At 35.4% G+C, this 13,726-nt stretch overlaps 1 protein-coding gene across 20 annotated transcripts in view; it reads left to right on the top strand.

Annotated features, from left to right (window-relative positions):
- Nucleotides 1-11,892, top strand: part of HACE1 (HECT domain and ankyrin repeat containing E3 ubiquitin protein ligase 1) — a 48,911-nt gene extending 37,019 nt beyond the window's left edge. For all 20 annotated transcript variants that reach the window (XM_086876650.1, XM_086876666.1, XM_086876664.1 and 17 more), the window contains 5 exons: nt 3,648-3,779; nt 4,503-4,601; nt 4,909-4,979; nt 10,419-10,532; nt 10,975-11,892. In XM_086876650.1, the coding sequence (XP_086732776.1) occupies nt 3,648-3,779; nt 4,503-4,601; nt 4,909-4,979; nt 10,419-10,532; nt 10,975-11,077 (519 nt within the window). In that variant the 3' untranslated portion in view covers nt 11,078-11,892. The remainder of the gene's footprint in view (nt 1-3,647; nt 3,780-4,502; nt 4,602-4,908; nt 4,980-10,418; nt 10,533-10,974) is intronic.
- Nucleotides 11,893-13,726: the final 1,834 nt, after the last annotated feature.

Below are 13,726 nucleotides of genomic sequence, written 5' to 3'. Positions count from 1 at the left end.
GGCAAAGGTAGTGGATGCTTAGTGTTTTTATTATCTATTGGAGAAGGCAAGGATGTAGATTAGTGCATCTGGTCAGTATATTCTAGTATGGAATAGTATATATACTATTACATACTTGAACTAGTATATATTTAGCTTCTCAGTATATGTAAAAGATGTATTTAACATAAATTGTAGTTTCATAACAACTATTTAAAACCTGTTTTCAATTAGCATAAAACTAGAAGTTTGCCCACGTGGGGGTACTACCTGTTACCAGCTTAATTTGCTCTCTTAACTTCAGAGCTGGGACACAGTCTAGAAAGGGTGATTGAAAATGGGTAGCTGAGATGCCTCCATTCCATCTCATCAAGCCATTGTCAGAATGGCAGGAGGGGACTAGAGTTTGTGTAGCTTTAATTTGAAAGGTGCTAAGAAAGAGTTGGCTCTGGTGGTAGCTTTGAAATTATTAATATTAATGCATTTTTTGAATTTGAAGTTGCAAAATGTGAAGTAAAAAAACATCTGTAGGATGGCACTGTTTTGTTCACTGGCAAAATTGACCAAGTTGCTGAAAATTGGAGATCTGTAGTTTAGTGTTTTTTTTTTTTTCCCCAGTTTGATTAATGTGACATAGTTTTGCAGTATGTTTTAGCTTAGCTGTTCTATCAATTTAAATAGGAATGTGTCTACTTAATAAAAAAATACCTTTTTCTTCTGCAAGAGAGAAAAAGTTGGGTTTTTTTCCTGCCTTTACCCAAGGAATAAGGATCACTGTTTAAAACTCATTGTATTTATTATGTCTCTAGGAGAAGAAAATTCAGCTTCTGAAAGTATTTGCTGTGTATGCACACTAGCAGATTAGCTGTTAAAATTAAATTAGGAATTAATCTTTATCCATTGAAAAACCTGAGCAACAAACACATACACAAAAAAATCCCCTGTGCCAAAACCAAAATAAAACACACTGTTGCCCCTCCCTGCACAGAAACCACCCAAACAGTCCCTTTCTTTCATTGAAAACTGAAACAGACTAAATGCACTAGTAGTAAGAGCTATTTGTAAAATGTTATTTTCTTTGAATGGGGTAATTTTCTTTTTTTATGTCAAGTGTGTAATAGGGGAATGATTGTGGGGCATTTAGATGATGCAAATATTCGTGTCTTACAATTGCTGTGTCCATGTAGCCCAGCTGAAATACGGTTATAACTTGGTTCAAATGCCTTTTGTCATGTTAATGGAGAGACTTCAAAGGGAAAAGTCAGGCTTTGTCCTGAATTTGCTCTTTGCTGTGTATCGTTTTTCAGCTTTCTACTTTTTAGGAAAAAAATGAAATTAGGCCTAGTCAAAGTTTGATTATATGTTATGTTAAAGAATGGTGCAGATTTCCACAATCCTGTGGCTTTCTGTATCTTCCCAGAACCTGTCTGTGAGCTGGCCATTCTGTTTGGCACTAAAACAGTAGGTATTTTTATTTCCAGGCAGCTTTAAAATGGAGCTGCTCTCTGAATCTGAAAATCATCACAACCATTGATCCTTGTCTCACAGTATATGGGACTGTGAAATCAAGGAAGCATGATCTGTGCTTTATTTACCTCAAAGTAAAACACAGAACAACCCCTCACCCAAACAAGATTTTGTCATTATATTTGTGATGCCCGTCTAATGGGTTTTTAATCACGTCTCACTTCCTTAAAGAAGGCTGGATCATAACTTTATGTAGGAATGCATATGTAGATCTGAAATGATGTAGGTATTCCTGTTCTGTAATGTGCTCCTAAGGCTTCAGAGGGGAATAAAATGTAAATGAAGTGCACAGAAAGCAAAACAAATTGACCAAGTTGTTTACTGACATGTATTATGTAAATTCTGTGCTACAGGTCTTTCATCATGTGCCAGTGCTGATAGCCAGGATGCTTAGCTGTTCCAGGCTATTTTAAGCATTTATTTTTACACCTAAAGTACAGCAACTGCTTTCTCTCATAATTAAAGTGTTCAATGTAGTATTTTTTTTTATCCTGCATAAAATAAGTAATTTTTTTTTAAAATGGATTTTTCAAAATAAGGCTGTGAATTTTACTTTCCACAACCCTGTTTTTCTGGGTAGCCTAATTTACATAAGAACAGTTTAAGAGATGTAAAATGTGCATTTCTGATCATTGAAGACAAGTGTTATCAGTATTTTGAATCCCAGTATTGCAAAAATTTCTGGTTTTTTCTGTGTTCACGGACTGACTTTTATCTAGTGCAGTTAATCTCCTTTGGCTGCCCCTCAGCTCTCTGACAAGGGAGGTGTCTTCAGCTCCACTGATAGTAGAGGCAACCTGGGGAGACTTCTAGACTTGAAACTAGATTTTTGGGAGCAGTACTGCAGCTGAAGATATTATTAGGTCATGTTCCTCTTCTTCAGAGCACTTGACAATTTAATTGCTCTCTCAGTCTAATGAAATAGTGATAATGCTTTTAAAAGTATTTTTCAACTGCAAAGCAAACAACCCCTCTATACATCTGTAAGGAGCTGCCTTTAAAAAAATATACATTTTGATATGTTTCATACTTCATTCTCTTTTTCTGAAAGGGAGGAAAGGAAAAATGCTTGGTTGCTTTTGTGCAGGTTCAGGACCTAAAAGTCTAGGTTGAAGTATTTCAAAATTAAAGTAGTATTTTCGTAAGATTGTTTTCTTAAAGGAAGCTGATAGTTGAGATGGTTTAATTGGGAGATACATTTTATGATTTTCTTATGAAAAATCATGATTACAAAGTCAAAGCATTTCTTTAAACAGAGTATCTTAAATAATCTAGGAATAAATTTTGTTTTCAAGTAGAAAACTATTTTCTTGAGTAAATAAACTTTATTAAACTTGGTCAGGGTAGATGAAACATGTTTATAGAATTTTAATGTAGGCACTTTTCCCTTCTAAGGCACTTGTCTTCTTCTAAAAGCCTTCTTCCATTAATGCCTCCTAGGCTTTTGTGTTCTCAACAAAAGCAAAATTCTGGTGGATTCCTTTTCTGGCTGGCATCTTTTAAAGGGAAGGGAGCCCCCAGATCTCTAAGGCATGTTATAGTCTATAACCTGGCTATGGTGGAAATAGCTTTCTGGTGTTTTTATTTTTTAAAAACTAAGTAGATTTTTCAAGACTTTCTTAAAAAACCCTGAAATTCTTATTAAAACTAATCACCTCTGCAGGCTTTATTATGTATTATTTTAGGCTTCCAGAGACAGGGGGAAAGCAAGCAAGCTTTCTGGCTCACAAATATTCCTTCAGAACTTAGCCCTTTTTCCTGAGTAATGTCAGTTTGCTTAAATAGAGTATTTTTGCTTACAAACACTGGTGTGTTTATGGCCTTAGTTGAGCTTAATGGAGGTTGTACTAGATGTGGGCATGACAAGTTTTATTTACTTTATCTTAGTCTGAGTCCCTGTTTTTTGAATGGTTTATGTAACAATTCAAACACTTCTGTTTTGGGATTGTCTTAGAAAGGAAGGTAGAAGAGCAGAAGGGTTTTTTTAGGTTTGCTTCCATGTAAAAATGCAAAGGGACTCTTGCCATCTTAGAGTGGAAGAGATTTGTAATGCATTGAGGACTGCATTTGTGCGTGTGAGTTTGTTTGAGCACTGTGTGGTTCTGCTGGGGTCTGTCTTAATATTGTTCTCTATGTTGCAGGCTGAGTATGTCCAGCTTGTGACAGAACTCAGAATGACAAGAGCCATTCAGCCTCAGATAAATGCCTTTTTACAAGGCTTCCATATGTTCATTCCACCATCTTTGATCCAACTTTTTGATGAATATGAACTGGTAAGCAGAAATGCCTATGTACTTTTAAACACTTTGCTCAGCATACTTCATCAGCAGTGTAAATGATGTAGAAGTAAAGCTCAGTAACCACAAAATAAAGATTTTGTAGCTTTCACGTTGGCTTTACTTCTTGGGCATCTATTAACGGGGATCTCATTATGTGTATTCCTGCTTTTGCTAATTACTCAGGATTACCATCTTCCTGAAACTTCACATGGCAGTAATAAATGCCTTAATTTGTAGTTTCAGTATGGAATCAGCATGTTGTGGCCTTTAAGTCTTTGCGTGTTTTCCTTAAAACTGGAGGACAGAAATCCTTTAAGAATAAGGAGATGCCATCTATTGTCTCTACTTTTTCTGAGTCACAGAGTCAAATTCCAGTAAAGTTTTGTTGGTGGTTTGATCTTCTGTAACCAACACATCTCAGATTTTCTCTGAAGTCATGGCAAGACTCAGAGTTTTTTTTTCTTTCAGGTTCTTTGGCAATAATTTTTTCTCTTTTTAGTGCATACTTAAATTAAACAGATCATGTGAAGTTACCTGAATTCAAGAATCTTCATGTATTAAAATTTAGTCGTGGGTTTCATAAGATTGCAATAATTTAAAAAAGCACTGTAAGCTTTCTACTTCTTAAAACATTACTTCTTTAAATAGCTCTTATAAACTCTTGAAATAAGTGGCTAGTCAGGAGGACTAATCACAGTCTATGTACTTCTCCTGAAGGAGCTTTTGTTGTCTGGTATGCCAGAAATTGATGTGAATGACTGGTTGAAAAATACAGAATACACCAGTGGCTATGAGAGAGGAGACCAAGTTATTCAGGTAAAATTATTTATTTGTTTGTTTTCTTTTTTTGTTTTTTTTTTAATAATGTAGACTATTTAATCCAAAAAATATGGTTTTGTTGTTGTCAACATCTGTGTGTTTATGGAAGCTTATTTTGGCTCAAATTTGTGGAGGTATTTTTCTATGGTATTTCTACATTAAGTAATTTAATTATGTATGAATTTGGTACAAAAAAATCCATAATTTAAGTAGAAAACACATATATTCCATTTATTTTATCAGTGTATTTTCAAGTACTACATGTATTTAATGGAAAATACAAAGTAATTTCTTTGTCATTTAGTGGTTCTGGGACGTGGTGGAAGAACTAACTCAGGAAGAGAGAGTGTTACTATTGCAGTTTGTTACTGGCAGGTGAGAGACTCTTCTGTAAGAACAAATGCATTGTCTAGATACTCTGAAATAAGAGACTTGAGAGACCATAAAAGATCATCTAGAAACTGTTTTGCATACTGGTTGTCCTATAAGTTGATCAAAGCAGATAAAGTGTCTGTTAGTACTTTTGCTCTCTCTGTTGCCTGCAAAATGATTGATTACATATTTATTGTACTTGACCACTTTGCAAGAGGCCTTTGTTGCTGTCCAGGCTGTTCTGACAAGGCAGTAGTGAATTTAACTGAGCTTTATATTCTTGTTCCTGTTGCATATTTATATGACTCTTGGCTTTTCCAGTAATCAGCTGAGGCTGTAATATGTGAGATAAGTAGGTATCACTTCAGTTGGTGTACACAGAATAGACTTCTCCTCAAACTGAGTTGAATTTAAGATTAGTGCAGTGTGTCAAGATAAGTAAAGATGTAAGCTTATGGAAGGCAGTCTGCTTTATAAAGGTTTTCTGTCCTAAATTCTATTTGTTCTCTAGGGAAAGCCACTTTTATTTCCCTTATGGTTTGGGGGCAATGAGGGAATGTTTTAGCAATAAAGGCCACTGTGAGCTGGGTGAGTTGATGAGCTTTTGGGTACAGACATTTTGCAAAGTGGATCCATAGACATAAGTGTGACACTTGAGTTGTGCAATCCAGTCTTTTTCTGATAGCAGGCAGAGATCACATCATCTTCTTAGTTTGATGTTCCCTTAATTTTCTGGGATTAGTAGAGTAGTTGACCTTTTGTGTGTAAGTTTTTGTGGTTAAGCAATGATAAAATACAAATTAAGATCATCAAAAGTACCTTTTATATTAAGGAATTTCACAGTCACGGATGGGGCCATCAAATGGCCCTCTCTCCAAATTCTATTAGTTTCACTTAATTTATTATGAATTTCCTTGGTTTTAGGGATCATGGATGGTTTAAGAAGCTAGTTGTATGCACACTGATCTTTTTGTTCTCTGAAGAAATGATTCCTGAAGTTGCATATGTATGGCATGCCAACTGCTTGTCTTTCATTTTTAGTGGACTGGTCCATTTCTAAATCTAGAGAGCAAATAAGGATCTTTAAAATGTAAGGTTGTGTTTCAAATGCTTATTATAGCATTCTAAATGATACTGAAGTGGCATTCAGTATTTTTAGGGCATTTAGGGTAAAATACTTCTTCTAAGGGACACTTTCTATCAAGTAAACAGTTACACTGTCTGATTAATATGTGCGTCAGCATCATTCATTTTTGGTCACAAATCACCTACTGTCTTGTTCTTACCCATTTTCTTGTCAGTAGAAAAGAAGTTTTGGTGTGGCTTTAAGACTTCTGGTGTGGAATTTAAAAACAATCTTCTTAGGATTTTTTTTTTTCCTGTATCGGCTAGGAGGAACCCTTTGTTTTTCCTTTAGTGTTTGAAATGCAATATATTTTTCCATAAATATTTAACTTTTGAAAGTTACCTCTAATAGTGATATACAACTGGCATTTTTGCACATAAGTCCCCAGACAGTCCTACTTTCTTTTAAATGGAAGATGTAGACAATGACCTTTCTGTGAGCCTAGTATGGTAGTTGGGCTGGTATCTTAAGCAAAATTTTACATTAAAAGTATACCTGATTTTCAAACTATGGTGTTTTTGTGGCCTTAGTGAAGAATTTGTTTCTATGGGTACTGGTTGGCAGGTTACATTCACAGGTCTTTATTTTCTGAATTTCCCTTTAATGTCTTCTGTACATTCACTTGGTTTTTTTTGTGTGTGTGAAGTGGAACTCTTCTTTCTTTCCAGTCAAAGACTATGGAATTAATCTAGTGAATTAAGTAAAATAGTTAGATTTATGATTATGTCTTCTGCGTTTCTCTGACATCACTAAGTATTTCTTAAACTTCCCCTTTTTTCTTCTTCCTCCATTTTTACATTTCTTTCTCTTTTTCCATTATGGAGTCTTGCTTTGGTAATTTCAGTGGAGATAACTTTGCATTTGTCATTAATACCAATTTTGAAACATTTTTAATAGTAAAGCAACTGTCAAGAGCAAAGCTTGAACATATTTGGAGGTCTTAACACACTCAAGAAAAAGCCTGAATGTTTCTGTGGCTCATGTTTGGGATTGGAAAGTTCACTTATGATGCCATTTATTCTTTCTTAGCTAACAGCTGCTTGAGATGATAGTGCCAATTCTACAAGCTTTTCTTATTTTCCCCCTCTTGATCTGTTTGGTATTTATAATAGTATTTGGCTAATTTATTGTTAATTCTTCACTGGCAACTTCTGATGGAGTTTTTAGTGAGCAGTTGGAAGGAGATGTTGACAGCTTGATAGAATTTAAATGATAAATTCTACTTTATTTGTATTCTACAGCTGCAATGATTATATAGAACTTCTTTGGGGACTGTAGTTTTTGTTGAGTAATAAGCAATATGCTTATGCTCTTTAAGGAAAAATCAGCATACTTGTTAAATAGATATATGTGTCTACTGTCACATAAGAATAAAAAATCATAAGGAAATAAGCTTAAAATCTCTTCTACAGTGTTTTTATTCCAAGGAAATTTATGCAAAACTTGTCAGTCGAAAAATAGATAGAAAAGTCATGATTCAGATATAAACGTAGAAATTTCCAAAACCATGAAACTGTATTGTTGTTCTTGCTCACAGCTATTGTGATATTTTTTGCATCTATTTGGAAGGTTTTCTCTACTATATTGGCAGTGTTTTGCTTGGAGAGAAAGCTCATTCTTGGAGGCACAAGTGGGTAGCAATCTCTTCCTTCTGAATGTTCAGTCTTTTGACTGTGCTTTACTATTTTGACCTGTTATATGGGAAGTATTATTATAAGTTACATTGAAAAAAACTTTTAGATAATAGTGGACTGAAATAAATTTTCAGCAGTTAGGTCTCTTTTATTGCTGATTTGAATGTGGGATGTTTTTCAGAGGGGAGAAAAAAAAGTCATTGCAGGGGAGGCAAGACTATATTAGAATGTGAGCCAAAACCATAGTGTAAGGGTACTGATGTACCATCTTTACCCTTGTTCTGAATTGTTGCTGTAAGCACAATTCCATTTATGTCAGAAATAATATGCTGCAAATAATCAGCACTCCTCTCCTTAGTGGTTATTTTGTGTAGCAGTGTTAGAACTATGCTCAGTATTGCTGTTGTTAAGCTAGGTAATACACATTTATGTGTTGGATACTACAGCTAGTTCTAAAAGGTATATTACTGTGAGTTGTGTCCCAGATACTTCACATTCAGCAGCAGCAACCATTACACTTCTGCATTTTCGCTGGGCAGTTTTACTGTGAGTGGAAACATTACTTCTTCTCTTCTACACTTGCTTCTGGCTTTTACAGTCACTTGATTTGGTGAATCTAGGAGCACTGTTTTTAGTATAGGTAGCTGTAATCCAGAATTCTAACAGCTGTTACGTATTTTTGGAAGGTTTATTTTGTTTTATCAGATGCTCTCTTTGCTAGCTACAAAATCACAGAATAGCTGAGATTGAAAGGGACCTCTGGAGATTAAGACTTTCACAGAATATTCTGATTTGAAAGGGATTCACTAGGATCATCAGGTCCAACTCTTAAGTGAATGGTTTATACAGGGCATACATTATTAGTACCATGCTCTAACCAACTGATGTATCTCATTGTCAAGTCCAACATGGTATTCAGAGCAGGGGCAGCTACAGCTGAATTTCCAAGATCTTGTCCAGACAGGTTTTGAGTCTCCTGGAATGCTGACCTCTCAACATCTCTGGGCAATTTATACTAGTGTTTGACCATCTTACAGTATAAAAGTGTTCCTTATGTTTAAATGGAAATTTCCTAGACTTCAGTTTGTGCCCATTGCCTCCTGTACTGTAACTGTGGGGATCGCTGCATCATCTTATTTATCCTTTCCTTAAGTATTTGTACGCATTGATCAGATTACTCTGAGCTTTCATTTCTCCAGGCTGAACAGTCTCAGCTTGCTTTTGTCTTGTGTCAGGTGCTCCAGTCCCACAATTTTTGTGGCCCTTCACTCGCCTTGCTGCATTATGTGCTTGTCACTCCTATAGTGGGGAGCTTGGAGCTGAGTATTTCCCCCCCAAGTACAGAGAAAGGATAATCACCCTTTCCCTACTGGTGGCATTGTTCCTAATGCATTCGACTTCTTTGTCCTTTCATTATAGTGGATTTTGGGAGGGGTTGAGGTCCTTTTCCATGTTAGGGCTCTTGATAGCAAGATGTTATCTTGTAGTGTATATCAGCTTAAGTTGATATTATGAAAACATGTTAATATCTGATTTTTTTTCTATTTGTTAGTTTAGAAAGACAGAGACGGTGTCTGAACAATGGGCTATTGCCCATTTACACCTGGAGTAATCATTGAATAATATGTTGGTAAAAGGAATAAAAAAGAGTAATATGATTAAGTGAGATTGCATTCCTGAAGATGCTAGTGGTTTTTTTTAGCTTGTTCTAGTTTTGCCCTAGCTTGTCACTGGGCTATAGTCTGACTGATGTAATGGTTTTATTAGTTACTTGAAATATTTGGTCTGAAGTAGTCAATGAAGAGACATGTCAAGGATACTTTGGTCATTTGTCCCACAGATAGTAATCAGAGAACAAACTGTTTTGTGATGTAGCTTAAACTTCAAACATAAATAGACATGTTTGTCCTAACTGAGATAATGCCACAATATAAGAAGGATATAAATCTGTTAGAAAGCATCCAAAGGGGCCATGAAGGTGGTGAAGGGCCTTGAGGGGAAGCTGTATGAGGAGTGGCTGAGTACACTTGGTCTGTTTAGCCTGGAAGAGACTGAGGGGGAACCTTGGAGACCTCACTGCAGTCTACAGCTTCTCAGGAGGGGAAGTGGAGGAGGAGGCACTGATCTCTTCTATGCTGACCAGAGACAGGACCCAAGGAAATGATGTGAAGCTGTGTCAGGGAGGTTTAGGTTGGATGTTAGGGAAAGGCTCTTCCCCCTAAAGGTGGTTGGGTGCTGGAACAGGCTCCCCAGGGAAGTGGTCACAGCACCAGCCTGACAGAGTTCAAGAAGGGCTTGGACAGAAATCTCAGTCACAGGGTGTGATCCGTGCAGAGTTAGGAGCTGGATTTCAATCCTTGTGGGTCCTTTCCAACTCAGAATATTCTAATTCTATGAATATTCTGCTACAAAAACTGGTTGTATAAATGAGTCCTTCTTGCAGGCAGAATTATCCTAAATGTCAAACAATATGATGCCTATTGTAAGCTAGCGTGTTATTCAGTCTTGTAATTAAAAGTTTTTAAACAACAAGAATTTTGATATCAGTTACAAAAAGGGAAGTTTAGTAAAATATTAGTAATTGTCAAATAATCCTAAATAAGAGATATTTTCAGTGTAAAGATTACATTTTTTTGCCTTCAAACATTATTGCACTGCTCTTATTTCTGTACATTTTCTCAGTTCCAGGGTGCCTCATGGTGGCTTTGCCCATATAATGGGTGGCAGCGGATTGCAAAATTTTACTATTGCTGCTGTACCATATACTGCAAATCTTTTACCAACATCAAGCACATGGTATGTTAACTATTCTTGTTAAAATATCTTAAAACCAGGGCTTTTTCATGTCAGTCACAGCCAAAAGTACAGTTCTTTAGAATGTTAAAAGGTCAAAAAAATTTTAAACAGTTTCTGCAGTATTTACTCTCCAACATGAAAGTGGTGGGTTTTATCCCAAATGATGTTATGTTTGCTCATTGTTTGCAACTCAAATTTGTCTAATTAAAGGTAGTGAAATTAATAAATGAATATTAAAGTTAAATTACTGTATTAAAACTTACTGAAGTGAAAAAACAACTTAATTTCCTATAATACATTCAGATACTCAGTGTTACTATAAGTCTGCATAGGCTTATTTTCTTCCATACATGTGATCTCTTCAGGGGTTTTAATCAGAAATCTTTACTGTTGAGTTTTTTGCTGAACTGTGGTGTCTTTTTTTTTTTATTTTTCTTTCCAGTATCAACATGCTCAAGTTACCTGAATACCCAAGTAAAGAAATCCTGAAAGACAGGCTTCTTGTGGCCTTGCACTGTGGAAGCTATGGTTACACAATGGCATAAAGAAGTCTAGAAAACCCATCTGACTGTTAATGTGCAAATGTGCAATTTTGAGTGGCAGAAGTAATTTTGGGACCTGTCAATAGAAAAGCATCTTAGATGCTGCAGCCCATTGGCATGGCTGGACTTCTGAACTGGCACAGCATCATCAGCTTACTTTCCATTATTGTGTTGTCAAGGAAGCTTTCATACCATCATAACAAACTTCTCAGTATGCTGTATTTTCATTTTTTAAAATTACAGGTCTGTATGGAAATCAGTTTACATGCTTTTCATTATTACTTCAATCTGAGAAAGTTTGTGAGAATCTTCACACAGTTTACATTTGATTTCCAACTACGTGGCTGAATGACATTTGCATTGCAGTTTACTTTGCACTCAGATGGAATACTGCAAATGGAAAGAGTTGTACTTTATGCCTTGTTGCATGTGAAAGTGCCATTTATTTTTGCAGACCACTACAGAAAGTTCAATTGGAATATTGTACAGTAAGACAGAGCTGATGTATTTTCCATTTCTTTGCAGAGTAACAGAAAGAAAATTTTATAACTTTTTAGTATTCTGATGTATATAATATGTAAAGATTAGACTGTTATCATGGGGAAAACCCTACAGATTGAGTTTATCTAGTTTATATTAGAATTTACACTATATTCTACTAAATATTTAAAGTATTTGTGACTTTATAGTCAACTTGCAGTTTAGAATTTGTAAATATTGTTTAAGATCTATATCCATTGTTTGAATGCCTTTACTCTTTCCTTCATATAATTGTATGTTCAAAAGGTATTAATTAAATTTTAATATTTTAACCAGAATCGGAATGTGACAAGTTTGTGTGTGTCTCTATGGGCAGATTATTCTTTTTTCTACCTAAATTTTATTAATCTTTTTATAATTTCAATTGTCATGTATAATTTCAATTGTCAGTATTTGAGGAGTCACTGTCAAAGTGTATGGATAGACATAAAAAAAATGCACAAGGAAGTAGACTGAGCTTATGAGGTTAACTGACAAAATTATGATAGTTAGAATCTCATGTCAAAATATATATAGAATTAAAATATGTTACACTATATGCAAAAATACACAGCAAGAGCTCAGCACATTTGATAAATAGCTGCACATGCTGGGGTTGGTGATACTGTTACATAACTTTTTTTTAGAGATTCTGGGGTAGGCCTACATTATTGTTTTGATTCAGTCTAGGAATGTTTTTTTTGTTGTTGATATGTTTTTTCAGTTGTGGATGTTTTTCTTTCTTTGAAAATTAATCTGGTCATCCCTGCTTGTCATGCTTTTGCCTTGGGGAATGCAAATTGGATTCTGTCCAGATTAAACTAGACAGGAAAATTTGATCCAAAAATGTACTAAATGCTACTGGAGGAGCATCAAATTTATGTCTGCAAGGCTTAAATGATATGAAGAATATCACAGAAGAATATTATGGATCTGAAGAGTTCACAAATTAATTTGGTCATAGCAAACCCACCAAAACTCACAAATTTTAAGGTTCAGTTTCATAGCAGAAGCTGTTTCCTGCTAATCCCTTAATGTTTTCCTACACTAAGTGCTAATACATGTGGAGCCTAAATTCACCAGCTGATTTAGGCTGCTTATTTAGTGCTGGGTTTTTTTCAGATTTTATTTATCTAAAGCATACATAACCTCTCTGGGGGAGTGAGAAAGAAATCCATGGACCATCTTGCCACGATAATGTTCCTCTGGACTAAGCTTTATATATGAATTTACTAGCTTAATTTCCTTTTTTGTTTCTTAGTGCACATTATACATGTGTATAAATGTTGGTTTAAATTCTGAGGCAGAGTCTGTGGTTGCAGCATGAGGAGAATACTAGTTTTAGTTAGTGAAAAGAACAGACTCTTTGAGCAGAACAATCCAGGGAAAGCTGCTTGGCTGTTGCTTCAGTCAGTGGCAAGGTGCTGTTCTTTGGCATACTTGAGGATGCTTAGGCTAATTGAATACTTGAAACTTAAGTTTAACAAAAGTACTTTGCTTTCTTGCACAGCTGGGCTGTGCTTGGTTCCCTGGTTCTATTGCTTATTATATTATGTGCTTCTGCAAGGTAGATGGATAGGAGGACATTGTTTTGAGCATTAAAAGGTATTTGTCAGGCATCGGGTATTTGTTTTCTTTATGTAAACTGGGGATTTTTTGTCTTTATCTAAGGTTTTACTGTAAATAATGTTCATTAACTACTATGCAATCTGTGATTTTTTTTCCCTTTCATATGTTTTATTTACAATAAGTAACATACAGCAGTTTCCAGGAAGCCAAAACATTGCATGCTGCTGCAGTGTTCAAAAGAAGTTGTACTGCAAGGCTGAATGAAGACAAAAAAGAAATATTTTTTTTTTTTCCACTTCTGTAGTATACTGTGGGTGATAACAAGATGAATTTGGTCTCAAGCAACTCACCTAACATGCTTGGCAGCTGGTTTTGAAATGTAAAGGAAAGTAGAGTTTTAATGTTCTCAACAGTTTCCTATGACAGATCTCCCTGTTACAGCCTCACAGTGGTAAAGCAGGTTATTCTTGTTTCCTCTGCCCCATGTTAGTCATGTCCCCTATGATATATCTTGTAGGGTTTCTTGTAATGTTTGCACTACTTACCCCCATAACAGATCAGAAT

Source organism: Cyanistes caeruleus, chromosome 2, assembly GCF_971803275.1.
Source record: "Cyanistes caeruleus chromosome 2, bCyaCae1.hap1.1, whole genome shotgun sequence".
NCBI classification, from domain to species: domain Eukaryota; kingdom Metazoa; phylum Chordata; class Aves; order Passeriformes; family Paridae; genus Cyanistes; species Cyanistes caeruleus.
The sequence above is the reverse complement of the archived record's forward strand: the minus strand, read 5'-3'. Positions and strand labels throughout refer to the sequence as shown.